The sequence below is a fragment of the Salvelinus fontinalis genome, unplaced genomic scaffold (assembly GCF_029448725.1).
Source record: "Salvelinus fontinalis isolate EN_2023a unplaced genomic scaffold, ASM2944872v1 scaffold_1568, whole genome shotgun sequence".
NCBI classification, from domain to species: Eukaryota; Metazoa; Chordata; class Actinopteri; order Salmoniformes; family Salmonidae; genus Salvelinus; species Salvelinus fontinalis.
The window spans coordinates 1-20,257 of NW_026601777.1; the positions used below are offsets into that span (position 1 = coordinate 1).

General features: G+C 45.2%; 3 protein-coding genes across 5 annotated transcripts; all 3 read left to right on the forward strand.

The window, feature by feature from the left end:
- Positions 1–6: 6 nt before the first annotated feature.
- Positions 7–2,181, forward strand: LOC129849612 (protein transport protein Sec16A-like). The gene is made up of 5 exons (XM_055916430.1): positions 7–603; positions 1,328–1,545; positions 1,654–1,710; positions 1,815–1,914; positions 2,012–2,181. The coding sequence occupies exons 1-5, from the start codon at positions 513–515 to the stop codon at positions 2,179–2,181; spliced, it is 636 nt and encodes a 211-aa protein (XP_055772405.1). The 5' UTR covers positions 7–512.
- Positions 2,037–5,767, forward strand: LOC129849610 (uncharacterized). 3 transcript variants are annotated; one of them, XM_055916428.1, is made up of 9 exons: positions 2,037–2,175; positions 2,730–3,611; positions 3,714–3,772; positions 3,860–3,940; positions 4,032–4,156; positions 4,747–4,890; positions 5,151–5,249; positions 5,340–5,501; positions 5,651–5,767. In XM_055916428.1, exons 2-9 carry the CDS (start codon positions 3,589–3,591, stop codon positions 5,765–5,767), a joined length of 810 nt encoding a protein of 269 aa, XP_055772403.1. In that variant the 5' UTR covers positions 2,037–2,175; positions 2,730–3,588. The 3 variants fall into 3 exon arrangements, with proteins under 3 accessions (XP_055772403.1, XP_055772402.1, XP_055772404.1); XM_055916427.1 differs by having other exon boundaries at positions 2,037–3,611; XM_055916429.1 differs by having other exon boundaries at positions 2,037–2,828.
- A 55-nt stretch (positions 5,768–5,822) lies between these two features.
- On the forward strand, positions 5,823–12,519 carry LOC129849609 (zona pellucida sperm-binding protein 4-like). Its single transcript, XM_055916426.1, has 13 exons — positions 5,823–6,115; positions 6,773–6,929; positions 7,101–7,324; positions 7,611–7,731; positions 8,001–8,197; positions 8,310–8,424; positions 8,622–8,791; positions 8,888–8,985; positions 9,134–9,264; positions 9,596–9,785; positions 11,994–12,135; positions 12,234–12,330; positions 12,404–12,519. Exons 1-13 carry the CDS (start codon positions 5,852–5,854, stop codon positions 12,475–12,477), a joined length of 1,980 nt encoding a protein of 659 aa, XP_055772401.1. The 5' UTR covers positions 5,823–5,851; the 3' UTR covers positions 12,478–12,519.
- Positions 12,520–20,257: the final 7,738 nt, after the last annotated feature.

The window sequence follows — 20,257 nt, forward strand, 5'->3', positions numbered from 1 at the left end:
GATCCTCCGAGCATCAGGCCTCATCCCGTCACAGAGGGAGGGGATCCTCCAAACAGCCAGTGTCCTTGTACAGAGGGAGGGGATCCTCTCAGCAGCTAGCGTCACTGCACAGAGGGAGGAGATCCTCCGAACATCAGGCCTTATCCCTGTACAGAGGGAGGGGATCCTCCAAACAGCCAGTGTCCCTGTACAGAGGGAGGGGGTTCTCCCAGCAGCTAGCATCACTGCGCAGAGGGAGGAGATCCTCCGAGCATCAGGCCTCATCCCTGAAGAGAGGGAGGACATCCTCCTCATAGACAGTGTCCTTGCACAGAGGGAGGGGTTTCTTCCAAAAACTACTGTCACTGTGCGAAAGGAGAAGATCCTCAGAGCATCAGGCCTCATCCCTGCACAGAGGGAGTTGATCCTCCTGAAGGTCATCGTCCCTGCGCACAGGGAGTGGATCGTCCCAAAGGCTAGTGTCCCTGCAGAGAGGGAGGAGATCTTCCTCACAACCAGTGCCCCTGTGAAGAATGGACACAATCATCCCCATGGTGGCACCACTGTGGAAATGGGATGGTGGAGCATGTACTCCACCTGTGGATTTCTATTCCAAGAGAAGAGGTCACTTAAACTTACCTAATTAGTACAGAAATTACCATTGTGATAGCGTGAGAATTAGCTGTGATAGGTAAAATGTATGGCTCATGTGAGTGTATATCTGTAATACTTTCATGCATTTTCTACATAAAACAGGTTTAGCTCCATTTTACTTTGACATTAGTCATTTAGCGCTCTTATCCAGAGCGACTTACGAGTGTATACATTTTCATACTCCAGTGAATCTCTCCAGGATTTCACATGGATTTTTTTGATATTTGCGGATAAATATGCTAGATTTTGCAGCAATATGCATTTGTTTTGTCCAATTTGTTGCAAAAATGCACTGTCAAGAGAAAAAACTGTGTTGATGTGTGGCTTGATTGAACCATATTATGCAGTAAATGTGCGGTGATTGGTTGAAATTGCGAGCTCTCTTTTTGTACTGTGGTAATGGGTCAGTTCTATGCAATAATATTGTGATGACGGGACTATTTTATGCAGAAATTGTTTGGTGATTGATCAAATTTGTAAGCACTCGCATAATATGCAGGGAATTGTTGATTTTGCAACCAAAACAATGTGATCGCAGAGTCCTGGAGTAACCTCCCAGTTATCCCTGTGACTGCGTGTAGGTTAAGATTGGGTTGTAACAGAGTATCAGAGCGAGACGTTTCTACCTGTCAGCTAGTAATTGTTCTGTATGGTGACATGAGCAGAGTGGCCTGACTTCTCCCACTTATTACAGATGTCCGACTTAGATATGTTGAGCATCCTGCTATGATGTCCATCACCAAGCCGGAACACTCCGAGGCCAACCCTCAGTGCCAGACTGGCAGCCGGCCGGTGGCTGAGCCCGAGACCCCTGCTGTTCACAATAACAGTGGAGGCTGGCTCAGCTGGGTCTTTGGTAGTGGAAGAGTTAATAAGAAGGAGGTTCATCTACCTGAGGACAAAGACAGATCTGTAAGGAACTGGTTATTAACACTATATTCTATGTAGAGACAATTGAGTGGATTTAAAAAAAAAAAACGATTGTGGCTTGCTTCACATTGCTAATATCTTCATCCTCAGATTGTCCGGGATCCAACTCTGCACAGATGGGTTAACAAAACTGAGCCCAAGGCTGAGGTACACACTTAAATTCAATGAAATTAAAAACAGTGAACAACCATTGTATTTTAACTGTGATAATATTACTAACAATTTGGAAAATGTGTTGATGTTTTTTACAGAACAAGTGTGTACCACCACCTCCACCGATGGGGACAAATGGATATCAGGGGAACACTGGCAGTGTCCCCGAAGGAGTGAATCCTTACTCTATGAAAGCAGGTGAATATTGCTTTAGAATACATGTGGTTTAACCAAGACTGTCAGCCGATCATAGATGTCCCTGGTGGTCTCCTGCTAACACATTTCCCACTACCAGCAGGTCTATGGGGCAGCAGATGCATTACAATGATGGGACCAACTCAAAGCCTCCAAGCCATGGGCCTGGACTCCTTCCTAGATAGCTCTCTGGCTTGCTCCCTCCTTCACACTTTGACCTCATGGCACCAATGGTTGTGCCACCTGACACTCTACCCTACTGAGGTATGACTCTACAAAAAAACTTCCAAATTGTATCCATTCATCATTAACTGAGATTTTTCTTTAACATAGCAAGTGGCTGAAATAGCAAGGATGTTAACTATTTTTTATTTTTGTTCAAGAGGCCATTTGCCCAGAGTGGATTTGCCATACATAGATTTTTTCAGCTTTAAAAATCTTCAGCATAAAAAAGTATTAAAAGATGATCTTTTAATTAAATCTCTCTTTTGTGTCCTCATGTTCACATTAATTTGATGTGTTCTATCATCATTTACAATGCTTATTACTTCTGCATTTCTTTACAGACAAGTGTATATTATACACATATTTTATTTTAGACATTACAAAAACATATTTTTGTGCATTTTGGATTTCCTACATTTACCTGTACAGACAAGTATATTTTATACATATCTATTTTTTTAACGACATTTTTGTATGTATTCCATAGACAGAACTACATATATTGGAATCGAACGTTCGCAGAGATTGTTTTGACTGGAGTGATGCTTAGGACTTCATTAAAAAATCTATCACGTTTTATTTTACCACTACAGTCTGTTCGTCGGACGAAACTGGAGAAAAATAACTAGTGTCGAAAGTAAACATCGGCACCTCGATGGTGTCAACTCTGCTTATGTCTGCGTAATGAAAAGGTAGGGGGGAAAAGAAAAAAACATCTGGTCTAGCGATCGATGACAAATTAAATGGTGCCCGTGTAACAGTTTTACTTCTGTCCCGAACCAGTGACCCTTTGCACACATATACAACAGTTACCCATCGCTCCACAAAAGCCGCGGCCCTTACAGAGTAAGGGGAACAACTACTGCAAGGTCTCAGAGCGAGTGACGTCACCGATTGAAACGCTATCAGTGCACTACCCCCCAAACTAGCTAGCCATTTCACACCGGTTACATCCAGCATAACCCCTCATTCAATTACGCCAGTGGCAAACAGTGAAATGTGAGGAGCAGGAACAGCTATAGCCCTCAAACTCACCTCTGGGTCTCAAAGCCAGTTCCACTGCATTTCTCCATTGTTCTCCTGTCATCGGGGACTGATCTAGACCTGGGACACCAGGTGGGTGCAAGTCATTATCAGTTAGAACAGAAAACCAGCAGGCTCGTAGGGCAGGGGAGCGTTTCCCAAACTTGGTGTGCATTTTGGTTTTTGTCCTAACACTACACAGCTGATTCACATTACCAAATCTTGATGATTAGTTGATTATTTGAATCAGCTTTGTAGGGCTAGGGGAATAAAAAGAAAATGTGCAGCCCTTTGGGGTTCAGGTGACTGAGTGTGGGAAGCCTTTGTCATAGGGTGAAAGTTGAATACCCCTGGACTGTAGGCTGCACACCTTGGGTCAAATATTAGATTCTGTAGCTGTGTATTTTATCAAAACAATTCTGTTCTACAATGGTTCCTTTCCTTAGTTCAGGGTAAGTAGTAGCAGGCCTAGAAGAGTCTTATGCGACGCAAACATTTGAGTTGTGTTCTTCCTCCTTTTAATCAATCATAATAATTTGTCAAATGCCTTACAGGTTGTTTTGGCTATTGTTGGCAGCTGTGGGCATACAAGCACAACAGAAACCTTCTATAAGTATGCATTTTTCACCCTACAAGTTCAAGCACTAAGCGTTTGACAATATATATTTTTCTGTTTTTTAACTAACCTTTCCCATTCCAGATGACCTCAACGCTGAATGCCTTGGTAACGTTATTCGTTTGAGTGTCGCTCCTCTTTTTAAAGAGGTTGATGCTGTCTTCAGTGAGTTTGTCTCTTCTGATTCTCCTTTCATAAATCATAGATTGATATTGTTTGTCAACTATTGTGTTCACACCATCTCCATCCCTTCCAGATGACACACAAATCATAAACCTGACGCCTGGCCTTGCTACTCAGTGTGGATTCAGCTTTAAATTTGACCCCATGGGGAATGCCATGTTTTTTGCTTCTCTTCAAAACTGCTTTTCCCAAAACATGGTAACCCTAAGCACTGTAGTGTTTGCCTTTCAGTGTCACTGCATTTGCAACCCATAATGTAGCAACGTCATTTTATTTAACCTTTGACATTGAGTCATGCTGAGACCAGACTCTCTTACAGATAAGCCCTGTATACACAAAGATACCAGTCAATATGTGCATCACTAGATGAAAAATGTAATAATTGAAAACAAATACATTCTTCAGTAAAAAGGTCCTCAATAAGCCTGAGTTGCTAATTCATACAATTTTAGAGCATGGAGGTTATTAGAAGTACGGTGTCAGAAACATTTTAAGCAGTTTTACCACCCCTGGGTCTGCTATCTCTTACCTCTACGTTAACGATGACGTAAGGTACAGCAGAAGTTTATGGAGGGCTTTCAGAGGGCCAGCCAACTTTCTGATACAGACTGCAGTGATGTGTACTACTGAGCTCTTCTCCTGTAGTGTGGCTTCAATACAGTGGCAGCTGCATTCATATAGGCAATTTTGCCACAGTCTATAACTTGCATGAACGTCAACTGAATTATTTGTTTTCTGCTATATAATGAAAGGCTTTAATTATTTTTTTCCTTCCCCCTTCATTTTAGGATGATAAGATGTTCAGCTTGGTCATGCAGTTCAGGCTGCCAGGAAACCACATGAATGAAGACCCTGTGTATAGAGTGGGCAAAACCTGTAGCTACACCCCCAGGACCTCCCGAGAGATTCTGTGCGACCGCAACTACATGGAGGCAAGTGAGCAGAGCATGCCCCAAAGGACATGTTTACGGTCGAGCTTGTTGTACTGCCTGTATAAATGATCTGTCTAGAGCTACAACTGTCCAGTGTTTCATTTCTTCTGCTTCTGTGACACAACGTAGAGGGTCTTGACTCTCTCAATTCAATACTCCTTAATTTAAGGAGGCGAGTGGACAGATTGAGAACTGGCCCTTGATTTCGTATTGTATGGGAGGGAGAAAATGCATAGGGAATAATGGCCTTTCTTCTCTAGGTGTCTGTCAGAAGGACTCTTCCAGACATCCAAACCGTCCCTGAACAGCCCACTGGAGGCCCGAAAGCAAGGAGCGGCAACTTCCGGAGAGGAGCTGAGGTAGCCATATTTCAGTTTCTGTAATTTCACTACAAGATGGCGCTATTTGTTGACAATTTGTTTAATTCCTGTTTCCATTTCCTGAGACAGGCTGTTGCTTCAGGATACAAAATGACAACGGTTGTCTTTAGTCCTAGCAAGAAGGTCATGAGTGTGGATGAGGTCCAAAGAAAGGGCTATGCAATAGCCAACACTCCCACACGGCTGGTGTTAAGAAGCCCTCATAATGCAGAGGAGACATACCTCCAGAATGTAAGCTGACTTTCTCCACCTTCCATGAACTGGGTCATGTTCAGTAGAGCAAAAATTTGGAAACGGTGGCCCTACCTGAACTCTGCAACATATTGTTAATACGGTGTGCCCTACTGAACACGGCCCTGGTGTGGTTGCCCCCTGAACAGGTAGCTGGGGTTCCGATGCGGGTGCTCTCAGCCTCAACCTTCTTTGAGCAGAAGTGGCTGGTTACTCGAGTAGATGCCACGGCTGTTTGCTCCAACACCAGGTTGAGTGTGAAATAATGGACTAACTTGGCAAATTAAGATCCTATGAACCCAGTTCTTAATTGGCTCCAGACAAGACTTTGATTTGTTTTCAGTTGCAAAATGTTCTGTTATGATGTGTACTTGGTTTCTTGTTTCACTGCAGGGGCAGTGGCCTTTACTCCAGAAGTGATCACCTGGTACATGCCCAAGCACATAGACCCACTTTTCTCCTCTGATGCCTTCACCATGTTGGAGGTGTACATGGGAATTGATGCTAAGAGGCTGGACACTGAGGAAATGGCTGCCAGAAACTACTCGGTTTTAGTCACAGAGGCTCATATTATTGTTGAAATTCCGGTGGGGGCGGTTGGCGGCTATTTCAAGGTCAGCGTTGGATGAGTGACATGTTCCTGTTTAATTTCTAAATCAAATCTTATTTGTAGAGGCCTTTTTACTGCAGCAGTTGACAGTGCTTTGCAGTAACCCTTTGCCATCTCTCATGGGATAACTCCTAGAAATGTTGTCTTCTGTTAAATGTTTCTTAGTGAGCAATTGTCTGCTTAATCAGGCTAATATACAATGGATTGTTGGGTGTGTGTGTATACAGCCTGACACATTGGATTTGAAAATCGTGTGAATGTTGCAAAAAATGACACTTAAACATACTCTACTGTTTGTCCTTCAGCCGCTTGAAATTTGAGACCAAATATCCACATTAAAGTATTGTTTACCTGACTTTTTAGGGAGCCGGTAGCTTTGCCACTCAACTGAATGCAAGCAATGTTCGGTTACACTCGGCTACTGTTTACATATTGTGTTTACTTTGCGTGGCGGTCGCTTTGGAAATGCAAGTTGACAACCATATGCCTACCAGCTCTCTAAAGTCGGGTAAACAGATATTGTCTTAAATTACGAGCGGCTGAAGGACAAAACACACAGATAACCGGTAGAGTAACATTCTGGCTTGTAAGGAACATTTAGCTGTTTTTGCACTCAACTTGTGTATTACAGCCTGACTGCATCACTCGTCTCCCTTTACAGAGCCATATTCAGGATGACCAGTACTTTGTCACTTACACCATTGAGCCCATGCTTGAGTTGCTGTGGATCGAGGAGGTCGCACACGAGGACACACGCTACAAAGTCCTCTTCCCTATCACAACACCTCCGATGGCCAGGCCTCCACAAGTTCGCAACTGTGAGTCTGGTTTAGTTAAATAGTGCCTATGGTAATTTGGGATGCCTGAGTTGTTCATTAGGCACAAAACAGAAGAAAATGTACTGAAACGGGGAGGCAATAACAAATGTCCATTTTCGACTTCAATTGTAGCGCATTTCAAAATGTTTTCCTTGGTTTGCCAATGAACAGACACGCCCTTAGACACAGTTCCTGAGCATGCAGTGTTTGTGCTTGAGTTGGGAACCTTCAACCTTGATGTGGAGCTGCTGAACATCACCTTTCCCACCATGGTGCTAACTGTTGCAGAGTGCAACGCCAGAGGCTTCAATGTTCAGGAGCAGAGATCCCTGGACAACACCTTGAAGAGCTTCAGGATGGAGGTGCCCTTCTCAGACCCGGTGGTCTTTAAGGAGGTGTGTGTCTGTTAAATTCAAAGCCACACGCAGTGATTTGTACATGCCCTAATAAGTGGGCCACCAACAAAATATAAATAATGGCACAAGTGTTTCCATTATTTTGGTAGTTGTATGCAGTCACTTGACAATAGTGCTGAATTTAGAGGAATGAGTGCAACATTACTTTAAGTATATAGTTTGTTTTAATAGTCCCCATATGTACTTAGTTGTCACTTGATATTGAATAGAGTTCTGTTACAACAATAATGCTATCAATTGACCAATGCTTTTAACTTCACTACAGAGAAGGGCGGAACAAGTTGTCACAACCTTCACTCTTCAGCTGATCTACGGCCTGGTCGTCTTTCCAGAGTACGCTCCTTTCGCTCACTCTGCCGTTGTGGACGCTGTACTGCTGGACATTGGTATGTCTCTGGACTAGGCCAAACTACTGTTGAATGGCTTCCTCTCGTTAATGATTGCAGTGAAAGCCCAACTAGCGATACTGTAGGTTTTTCCAATGTGGTCTCTACAAAGAAAATGTTAAGCTTTAGAGTATTTGGACCCAGTGTCCTGTTGGTGGTTTGCCAGGATCGTGTTTATTCTGAAAACAAGGTTTTTATCCTTGGACAAGTTCAAGTAGTACCTCCCTGTGTTTCGTGCTTAATAAACACAACCCTGTTTGTCCTTGTAGTGCCACCCTCAGTCACTGGCAACTGTGATCAGGAGAACTTTCACATCACTGTGGACTACAGGAACCAAGATCCCTTTTTCGTGGTCTTGGTTGGCAAGAGGCTGCTTAACCATGAGCTTGCGCAACAGTATTTGACAGAGGGTGACACAGACTTCACCATCACGTTGCCCTTCTCTTCGCCGGACGCAGTGTTTGAGGTACGATGCTCTCCCAAAACATGTTAACCTAAATTGCAGCAGCTAGCCTCTTTCCTTACCCTGTATACATGCATACAATTTTGGACTAATGAACTCTCCCATTGGTTCCCAGTCGGTTCACCCGTCCTCTGTCAGGAGCAGACTGGATGTGGCTCTGTTGAATCCTTACAACAACATGACCATCAAACACTTTTCCCTGGCTTGCAGCTTCCTCAAAACGCTGACTGGTTGGTTCTCAAACAATTACTTCCGATAAATAGTCGTTTGACATGGTTACCTAACCTGGGTTCCTTGCAAATACTGTGAGTCTAATAGTAGTGCCAGATGGGCATGGTTTGCACTTTTGGTGCTATGCTATTGGTTCTACTGTGCTCAATGAAGTGTAACAAATACAGAACCTGTCTTTTGCTCCCCCACCCCCAAGAGTGTTTCTCTAACGGAACGATGACTGCGCTGGCGGTCAAGGTGGAGTCTGCTCCCAGTCTGAACCCCGGTCAGCTGACCCTGAGCGACCCCGCCTGTGGTCCCACCTACAGCGACGATCGCTTCGCCTACTTCCACTTCACTGTCAACTCCTGTGGCACCACCAGGAAGGTAAAATGACTATTACCCTGAGGTGATGGGTACTGTGTATTTACGGACTGTTTGCTTCTGCAGGCTGTAATAAGTCAATTCCCCCCTACTACATAGTTTATCAACAATGTCATGCTGTATGAGAACGAAATCTCCTTGCCAGATGAACTTGAGCTGAAGCTGAATGGCACGACGTCTTCAGAGGAGGAATATCAGTAAGTGCATTACGCATCACAATTGTAGCTATTAGGTTTTTTAAATTCTTCACCAATTGCTCAATACTTTGTATACAGGGAAAATGTGCCTCTACTACCAGTGTGTCCACTCCACTGCTTGAAGTTTACCCTACATCCCTCTTTTTAGGTTAAAGGTTTCCTGCTACTATGTGGTCAACATCACTCGCACATTGGTCTTCCTCACCAGGCCGCGTGACAACGAGCCTTTTGCCGAGACTGGGACTGGTCGACTAATGGTCAGAATGAGACTCGCTCAGGGTAAGCGTGCACAAATTCAGAATTTCAACTTGGCCTCTAAATTCTAATCACTCCTGATGATCTGGAATATAGAATCTTTGAAGGTGTCCTTTACAAAACCATTCCCAAAAATGTAAGCCTTATGATATATTACTCTTGCGTTCTGAGATCTACAGGTGTGGCTATGGAGTAACGGTGAGGAGCTGATTTGGGAATTTGTCAGAAACCTCTGGTGTGGGGGGGGGGTTAATCGGGGCACAACAGGATATGATAAACGTGTGTTTCTTAATGGACAAGTTGAGATGGTACCTTGCTGTTTTGTGCCCACCGGTTGTCTCGTTCTGTGTTCCAGACGCCTCGTATAACACGTTCCACCAGGAGGAGGACTATCCAGTGGTGAGGTACCTGAGACAGCCTCTGCACTTTGAGGTGGAGCTGACCAGGTCCTCTGACCCCAAGATAGCGCTGGTGCTTGACCACTGCTGGGCCACCCCCAATGAGGACCGTGACTCCCGACCCCGGTGGAATCTCATCATTAATGGGTAACTTGTTGTTTTTGGGCCTAAACAAGTGTTATTCCACAGGTGTGGTTCGTGAGTAATTAGCAACCTATCATGCTTGGCAGGCCATTTACTTTGGCTACCGTGGCTATGCCCCCATCCATAGGTCATGACTGGTCACAATGATTTGAGCTTAAAAACGATGTGAGCAGTATGCGGTCTGTCACCAGATCTCCACCCAAATGAACCCTTATGGGAGATTCTGGCGTGTAGCATCACACGTAGCATCTCGGGTACTCCGAGATCCCAGGTGTCTTAAACACCATACGTCAGTTGAGTCTGACAGACTCTTACGTGATAACCCGACTGCATTGTATGGCGTTTGCTCATATTCGGTACCACCTTCAAAAGTGTTTTACACACGTGTCCATTACAATCAAGGAAGAATCAGAATGCATGAATTGCTCTGGCGCATTGCATGAAATTCTTAATTAAAATGAAGTACTTATTTTGAAAATATGATACCGACTGTCTATTCGGCAACTTTGGTTAAACCACGGTCAATTGATCAATATTCAGGTCGCCTGTAGTCTGACCATTCTGGATCATTTAGAATTTGAAGAACCATTTAGAGGGACGTCTCACCACATGAGAATGCATTCATGTCAATGTAATTGAATATACATGTTGGACATCCGTCATTTACCTAGCTATAAAAGTTTTTGCAGTAGACAAAGTAATATTGTTGATGAGAAATGCTATGGCATTGCTAGTATGACCCTCCCTTGACAAATTAAATGCATTTTTTTTTCAAATAGGCAGCCCAATTTCTGTTTTTAAATAAATAAAAAATGTACTTAATCAGATTTTCAGGTCTGATGGGCCGAAAGATCAGAAATTAAAACCAACAAACTACTGTCGTGACCTTGAATTATCTGAGGACTGTTTAATTGTTACCCGACTCTAATGAATCGTGTTAGGATTTGGGGTGCCGAGGAAACGGTTTTAAAGATACTGTCTCCCGACTTAAACTCTAGACGGTAGAAATCTATTACATTGCTAAAGTCAACTTATTAACTATTACATCGTATCCTCCTCGCAGCTGCAAGAACCCCAGCCTTATGATTCAGTACTACACAAATTGGTTTAATATAATTACTAGCTAAACACACAGGTCCCTAGCGGACTGACACAATATGACGGCTTGTTACGATGTCTCCCCCACCCATGGTTCCATAAGGGACACTTATCGTTGTTACATTTTTGCATGAATGTATTTATGTGGGATGCCGCCGTGGTTGGGTCTTCTCTCTGATTGGCTCCCTGAGGTCACAATGTCAATAGTTGTCCGTGGCTCCAATGACTAGTCTTGAACGGAACTTCATGATGGATTTTCCTTTCACTCATTCTGGAAGATGGGCTAATCAACCCTGTCGCTGATTCCTCAGTGGGTGACGAGAGTAGGATGGTTTGGATATAGTAGCAGAATGGTCCCACTGAAGTTAGCTTTTCTAGGTACTTGGCTCAAACAGCTAATCGGCTGTACCAGTGACTGTCTGCCTGAGGGGTGTTTATTCTCCCTCGTGTTGGTATTCAGGTTTCGGACCACTTTGGACATGAGCTGCAGCTCGCCGTCCTTAGGAAGGTGCGTTTTGGAAAGTTCCAACCATTTCAAACGTGTAGCTAGCGACTCACGGTTTTCTGGTCTAATGTTAACTTCAGTTACCAATCCTTTTATGCACTCTGGCCGCCGGGGACAATTCTGTCAGTCTGACCCGCTCTCTGATGTCACTTGTGGCATGGCTACTTACTATGCACATTTTCTAGGAGTTTCTCTAATATGTTCAAAAGTGAATACTGGAACAATATTTCTAACATAAGACTGGTCAGAGATAGAAAAAGAATGTAACGTTGATTTTTAAAAAGGAAATACTGGAACTAGAAAAGTGCTCACACTACAGGTAGGAAGTCTTGAGCCTTTACATTGTATATGAAATATGTTGGGGGTTTTTCAAGACCGAGGTAAATTTAGGAGGGGTAAGAGTTTTGGTGGGAAAAGCCTGTTAACAAAGACATTCCTTTAGTTCATACTGGAGGGGGAGAAGGAACCCACTTCTCCTGTCAATTTACAATGGGTTGAATTGTTCTGATCCTCACAGGACAGTCATGACACCACCATAAGACTTCGTACACAAGGCGGTTGGGGTTTAGTGTTCTTGTTCCTTACTTAGTCCCTCTCTACACTGGCAGTTGTGAGAACCCGGAGGATCCGTACCGTGTAGTCTTCCACCCGGTGGTAGCTGACGCCAGGGTCCACTTCCCCCCTCACGTCAAACGCTTTGAGGTCTATATGTTTTCCTTCGTCGAGGATGCGGTTGAGCCGAGTGGCCAGGTAACAAAGTTCACCCAACAATCTTTAGGTTAATTTTGTGAGTGGCAATCATCCCTTTATTTAAATTTATCTGACACCATCAAATCTTTGATTCCTAGGTCTTCGTCCATTGTGATGTGGTCATCTGTGACGCCAGTAGTCCCTCTGGCGGCCCCTGTAGTGGACAATGTGTGAATCAGGACAACTTGAAAAGAGGTAGGTCTTGTTTTATGCTTTCCAGACCCTGTCAGACCATAACTGAACTAATAGGTTCTCTCTCTCTCAACAGGTCAACGACATGTCAAAGACCTCTTTGAGGAGCCTCATTTCTATGTTTCTTCTGGATACATTCTTTGGGTGTAATGTCTTGTTCTAACATGTCAAATAAAGTGTTCTATATAACAATTACGTTTGCTTTACTTGCGTGGCAACAATCCTAACCGTTGGAGCTAGTATCTGATTTGCGTATAACACCAAGGCGCATGTACTTTAGTGGATGTAGTAGGCTTGTCATCTGACGTGTATCAATCAACCCTTTTGTAAGCATGGAACTCTGAACCATCCATACCAATTTCCCGTCTAGGACGAACAATGGGTGTCAAAACAAAAGCTTTCCAATGTCCAGTAGGAAGAACTGACTCAATGTTATAGCAGATGGTGGCTTGTGAGGCCAGCAGGGCTGTGGTTGGCTGCAGGCCCCAGGGAGCACAGCAGTGTTGGGAATTTTCAACTGAAATTACTACTTTACTTGATACCTCTCACTAGCTTGGTTTCCATCCAAATATGGACCTTTCTTTAATGATATGCATGGTCATCTCAAATGTGGAGAGCTTGACTTTCTCACTACCTGTTTTTTGTAAGAAGTGTTGACAAGCTGAATGTACCGAGCGGTCTGGTTATAAAACTACTAGCGCACAGCTCGGACACCCATGCATACCCCACAAGACATGCCACCAGAGGTCTCTTACCAATCGCCAAGTCCGGACTACAGAAGGTACAAAGTCATGAATACGTTGCAATCTATTCCGCATCAGGATCAGATTTAAAGAAACACCTTACGGAACAGCGGGGACTGAAGAGATGCAGCAGTTCCTCAAAATTGCGAGTTGCACCGCGGGATTGCTCCAGACCACAAGGGGGAGTTGGCGCACTGGAGGATGAATTAGTTGGGTAACATGGAGAAATAGGATGTTTCATTTACATAATATGCTTATGTGAGTTGTCATTAGAATGTGTCCCTTTGGACTATACTGTTGACAGTTGCACGTTTCCCTTCTCAGCTAGGGCTCAGTCACTTGGGGCCCAGAGAGGGGTGACGTCAGAATGGAACATTGTCTTCATATGTGAAGGGATGGCGTGATTAAGGGGAAACCAATTATCTCTTGTCTCAACAATGTCTGTGCGCAAGTCACTACCCTCAGTGAGCTTGTCCAGGAGTGGGGAGAAGAGGAGGTTTACTTGGTGGCATCAAATGTATTTATATAGCTCTTCTTACATTAGCTGATATCTTAGTGCTGTACAGAAACCCAGCCTAAAACCCCAGAAGGCAAGCAATGCAGGTGTAGAAGCACGGTGGCTAGGAAAAACTCCCTAGAAAGGCCAAAACCTAGAGAGGAACCAGGCTGAGGGGTGGCCAGTCCTCTTCTGGCTGTGCTGGGTGGAGATTATAACAGAAAATGGCCACGATGTTCATAAATGATCAGCATGGTCAAATAATAATAATCACAGTAGTTATCGAGGGTGCAGCAAGTCATCACCTCAAGAGTAAATGTCAGTTGGCTTTTCATAGCCGATCATTAAGAGTATCTCTACCGCTCCTGCAGTCTGAGTTGAAAACGGCAGGTCTGGGACGGGTAGCACATCCGTTGAACAGGTCAGGGTTCCATAGCTGCAGGCAGAATAGTTGAAACTGGAGCAGCAGCACGGCCAGATGGACTGGGGACAGCAAGGTAATCCTGAGGCATGGTACTAGGGCTCGGGTCCTCAGAGAGAGAAAGAGAATTAGAGAGAGCATACTTAAATTCACACAGGACACCGGCTAAGACAGAAGTACTCCAGATATAACAAACTGACCCTAGCCCCCCGACACAAACTACTGCAGCATAAATACTGGAGGCTGAGACAGGAGGGGTCAGGAGACACTGTGGCCCCATCCGATGATACCCCCGGACAGGGCCAAACAGGAAGGATATAACCCCACCCACTTTGCCAAAGCGCAGCCCCCACACCACTAGAGGGATATCTTCAACCACCAACTTACCATCCTGAGACAAGGCCGAGTATAGCCCACAAAGATCTCCGCCACGGCACAACCCAAGGGGGGGGGGCGCCAACCCAGACAGGAAGATCACGTCAGTGACTCACCCCTCCTAGGGACGGCATGAAATAGCACCAGTAAGCCAGTGACTCAGCCCCTGTAATAGGGTTAGAGGCAGAGAATCCCAGTGGAGAGAGGGGAACCGGCCAGGCAGAGACGGTAAGGGCGGTTCGTTGCTCCAGAGCCTTTCCGTTCACCTTCACACTCCTGGGCCAGACTACACTCAATCATATGACCCACTGAAGAGATGAGTCCTCAGTAAAGACTTAAAAGTTGAGACCGAGTCTGCGTCTCTCATATGGGTAGGCAGACCATTCCATAAAAATTTGAGCTCTATAGGAGAAAGCCCTGCCTCCAGCTGTTTGCTTAGAAATTCTAGGGACAATAAGGAGGCCTGCGTCTTGTGACCGTAGCGTATGTGTAGGTATGTACGGCAGGACCAAATCGGAAAGAGGGGTAGGAGCAAGCCCATGTAATGTTTTATAGGTTAGCAGTAAAACCTTGAAATTAGCCCTTGCCTTAACAGGAAGCCAGTGTAGGGAGCCTAGCACTGGAGTAACATGATAACAATTTTGGGTTCAAGTCAGGATTCTAGCAGCCGTATTTAGCACTAACTGAAGTTCATTTTGTGCTTTATCCAGGTAGCCGGAAAGTAGAGCATTGCAGTAGTCTAACCTAGAAGTAACAAAAGCATGGATTACTTTTTCTGCATCATTTTTGGACAGAAAGTTTCTGATTTTTGCAATGTTACGTAGATGGAAATAAGCTGTCCTTGAAACAGTCTTGATATGTTCGTCAAAAGAGAGATCAGGGTCCAGAGTAACGCCTAGGTCCTTCACAGTTTTATTTGAGACGACTTTACAACCATCAAGATTAATTGTCAGATTCAACAGAAGATCTCTTTGTTTCTTGGGACCTAGAACAAGCATCTCTGTTTTGTCTGAGTTTAAAAGTAGAAAGTTTGCAGCCATCCACTTCCTTATGTCTGAAACATAGGCTTCTAGTGAGGGCAATTTTGGGGCTTCACCATGTTTCATTGAAATGTACAGCTGTGTGTCATCCTCATAGCAGTGAAAGTTAACATTATGCTTTCGAATGACATCCCCAAGAGGTAAAATATATAGTGAAAACAATAGTGGTCCCAAAACGGAACATTGAGGAACACCGAAATGTACAGGTGATTTGTCAGAGGACAAACCATTCACAGAGACAAACTGATATCTTTCCGACAGATAAGATCTAAACCAGGCCAGAACTTGTCCGTGTAGACCAATTTGGGTTTCCAATCTCTCCAAAAGAACGTGGTGATCGATGGTATCAAAGGCAACACTAAGGTCTAGGAGCACGAGGACAGATGCAGAGCCTCGGTCTGCACCATTTAAAGGTCATTTACCACCTTCACAAGTGCAGTCTCAGTGCTATGATGGGGTCTAAAACCAGACTAAAGCATTTTGTATACATTGTTTGTCTTGTCAACAGCTTTCCAAAATTGAGAGGAATGGAAGATTCGATATAGGCCGATAGTTTTTTATATTTTCTGGGTCAAAGTTTGGCTTTTTCAAGAGAGGCTTTATTACTGCCACTTTTAGTGAGTTTGGTACGCATCCGGTGGATAGAGAGCCGTTTATTATGTTCAACATAGGAGGGCTGAGCACAGGAAGCAGCTCTTTCAGTAGTTTAGTTGGAATAAGGTCCAGTAAGCAGCTTGAAGGTTTAGAGGCCATGATTATTTTCATCATTGTGTCAAGAGATATAGTACTAAAACACTTAAGTGTCTCTCTTGATCCTAAGTCCTGGCAGAGTTGTGCAGACTCAGGACAGCTGAGCTTTGGAGGAATACGCAGATTTAAAGAGGAGTCCGTAATTTGCTTTCTAATGATCATGATCTTTTCTTCAAAGAAGTTAATGAATTTATTACTGCTGAAGTGAAAGCCATCCTCACTTGGGGAATGCTGCTTTTTAGTTAGCTTTGCGACAGGATCAAAAATAAATTTCGGCTTGTTCTTATTTTCCTCAATTAAGTTGGAAAAATAGAATGATCGAGCAGCAGTGAGGGCTCTTCGATACTGCACGGTACTGTCTTTCCAAGTTAGTCGGAAGACTTCCAGTTTGGTGTGGCGCCAGTTCCGTTCCAATTTTGTGGAAGCTTGCTTCAGAGCTCGTGTATTTTCTGTATACCAGGGAGCTAGTTTCTTATGACAAACGTTTGTAGTTTTTAGGGTTGCGACTGCATCTAGGGTATTGCGCAAGGTTAAATTGAGTGCCTCAGTTAGGTGGTTAATTGATTTTTGCCCTCTGACATCCTTGGGTAGGCAGAGGGAGTCTGGAAGGACATCAAGGAATCTTTGTGTTGTCTGAGAATTGTCCAAGACGGCGTAGCAGTGTAGACGTCTTTGTCCTGTCGTGTCCCGTGTCCCTTGTATATATCTTTTTACATCTTTTTCTTCGCATATCTTTTAAAAATACTTTCTCAAACCTCAACTTCTAAATACTCTCCTGCAACCCGCCTCACCCAATGTGGCGTGGATCTGCTTTTTTCTAAAGTATTTCTATTTACTTCTGATCTGGAATCCATCTACTGAAGATAGCCAGCTAACTGCCTACCAGCTATCAGTTAGCAAACCATTGCTAGCGGTCATCAGCTAACCTTTAGCTCGGAAAGCTCTCGCTAGTTCGAACAACGTGACTAAAACCAGAGCATAACGGACCTATTTCTCTCCATATCCCCGGATTCCTACCGCAAACTCTGAACATTTTCATCTGGATCTTCGCAACTAGCTAACCACAATCCCGGGTGACCACTCCTGGCTAGCGTTTTCATCCCGGAGCAGGCACCGGAGCAGGCACCAATTAGCCTGAAGCTAATCGGCTAGGGCTCCTGTGCTACCACTGAAGCCCACTCCTGGGCTACAAGACCCGGACCCATTTACTGCCGGTACGGAGCACGGAACCCCGCCTATCCTCTACGACTGGAATACCGACATAATCTGCCCGGGGACTCCAACAGGCCCCTCAGGCGTGACGCCCGCTGAAGGCCCATTCTGCTAACCTACTAGGCCTGTTAGCTACCTAGAGCTACCTGGAACCCTACTAATTCCACGACTGGTCTATCGACGTCACCGCACGAAGAGGCAAAAACAGACTTCCCCCCCATCGCGACGTCCCCCAAAGGCTAACTAGCCTGCCCCGGTCTGCTAACTGCTAGCTTATCTTGCAGCTAGCGCAGCCAGGAAGCTAGCACCAGTTAGCAAACACAATTCTACAATTCACAACCTCTCTTTCGCCATCGCTATCCGGCTTGGATTCGCTGTCGACACGACCACGTCTGGTTTGCAGACGTGCCCTCAACCGGTGCCCTCAACCGGCCTCCGTCTGAGCAGACCCCCTCCGTCTGAGCAGACCACCCCCCCGGGCTACTAACTTTAAACGCGTGCTAGCTTAGTGGAGGCCTCACTACTCCATCTACGGCTGCCCCCTGGACACTATGATCACTTGGCTACATAGCTGATGCCTACTTGACTGTCCATTAATTCACGGTACTCCATTCTGTTTATTTGTGTTTTATCTGTCGGCTCTGTGCCTTAACTCAGGATCTGTGTGTAGTTAATCCGACCCTCTCTGCCCAGTCGTCGCCATTTTTACCTTCTGCTGCTGTGTTAGCTGACTAGCTGCTGTTATTTCACCTGCTGTTTTAGCTAGCTCTCCCAATCATGACCTGCAATCACTTTATGCCTTATTGTATGTCTCTCTCAAATATCAATATGCCTTGCATACTGTTGTTCAGGCTAGTTATCATTGTTTTGGTTTGCAATGGACCCCGTAGTTCCACTCTCCGTACCTCTGATACCTCCTTTGTCCCACCCCCCACACATGCGGTGACCTCACCCATTGAGACCAGCATGTCCAGAGATACAACCTCTCTTATCATCACCCAGTACCTGGGCTTACCTCCGCTGTACCCGTGCCCCACCATACCCTGGTCTGCACATTATGCCCAGAATCTATTCTACCACACCCATAAATCTGCTCCTTTTATTCCTTGTCCCCAACGCTCTAGGCGACCAGTTTTGATAGCCTTTAGCCGCACCCTCATCCTACTACTCCTCTGTTCCTCGGGTGATGTGGAGGTAAACCCAGGCCCTGCATGTCCCCAGTCACCCTCATTTGTTGACTTCTGTGATCGAAAAAGCCTTGGCCTCATGCATGTCAACATCAGAAGCCTCCTCCCCAAGTTTGCCTTACTCACCGCTTTAGCACACTCTGCCAACCCTGATGTCCTTGCCGTGTCTGAATCCTGGCTTAGGAAGGCCACCAAAAACTCTGAGATTTCCATACCCAACTATAACACTTTCCGTCAAGATAGAACTGCCAAAGGGGGAGGAGTTGCAATCTACTGCAGAGATAGCCTGCAAAGTTCTGTCATACTTTCCAAGTCTATGCCCAAACAGTTCGAACTTCTAATTTTAAAAATTAATCTCTCCAGAAATAAGTCTCTCACTGTTGCCGCCTGCTACCGACCCCCCTCAGCTCCCAGCTGTGCCCTGGACACCATCTGTGAATTGATCGCTCCCCATCTAGCTTCAGAGTTTGTTCTGTTAGGTGACCTAAACTGGGATATGCTTAACACCCCGGCAGTCCTACAATCTAAGCTTGATGCCCTCAATCTCACACAAATCATCAAGGAACCCACCAGGTACAACCCTAAATCCGTAAACATGGGCACCCTAATAGACATTATCCTGACCAACTTGCCCTCCAAATACACCTCTGCTGTCTTCAATCAAGATCTCAGCGATCACTGCCTCATTGCCTGTATCCGCCACGGGTCCACGGTCAAACGACCACCCCTCATCACTGTCAAACGCTCCCTGAAACACTTCTGCGAGCAGGCCTTTCTAATCGACCTGGCCCGGGTACCCTGGAAGGATATTGACCTCATCCCGTCAGTTGGGGATGCCTGGTCATTCTTTAAAAGTTACTTCCTCACCATATTAGACAAGCATGCTCCGTTCAAAAAATGCAGAACCAAGAACAGATATAGCCCTTGGTTCACTCCAGACCTGACTGCCCTCGACCAGCACAAAAACATCCTGTGGCGAACTGCAATAGCATCGAAGAGCCCCCGTGATATGCAACTGTTCAGGGAAGTCAGGAACCAATACACGCAGTCAGTCAGGAAAGCAAAGGCCAGCTTTTTCAAGCAGAAATTTGCATCCTGTAGCTCTAACTCCAAAAAGTTCTGGGATACTGTAAAGTCCATGGAAAACAAGAGCACCTCCTCCCAGCTGCCCACTGCACTGAGGCTAGATAACACGGTCACCACTGATAAGTCCGTGATAATCGAAAACTTCAACAAACATTTCTCAATGGCTGGCCATGCCTTCCACCTGGTGACTCCAACCTTGGCCAACAGCCCCGCCCCCCCCGCTGCTACTCGCCCAAGCCTCCCCAGCTTCTCCTTTACCCATATCCAGATAGCAGATGTTCTGAAAGAGCTGGAAAACCTGGACCCATACAAATCAGCTGGGCTTGACAATCTGGGCCCCCTATTTCTGAAACTGTCCGCTGCCATTGTCGCACCCCCTATTACCAGCCTGTTCAACCTCTCCTTCGTATCATCTGAGATCCCCAAGGATTGGAAAGCTGCCGCTGTCATCCCCCTCTTCAAAGGGGGAGACACCCTGGACCCAAACTGTTACAGACCTATATCCATCCTGCCCTGCCTAGCTAAGGTCTTCGAAAGCCAAGTCAACAAACAGATCACTGACCATCTCGAATCCCACCGTACCTTCTCCGCTGTGCAATCCGGTTTCCGAGCCGGTCACG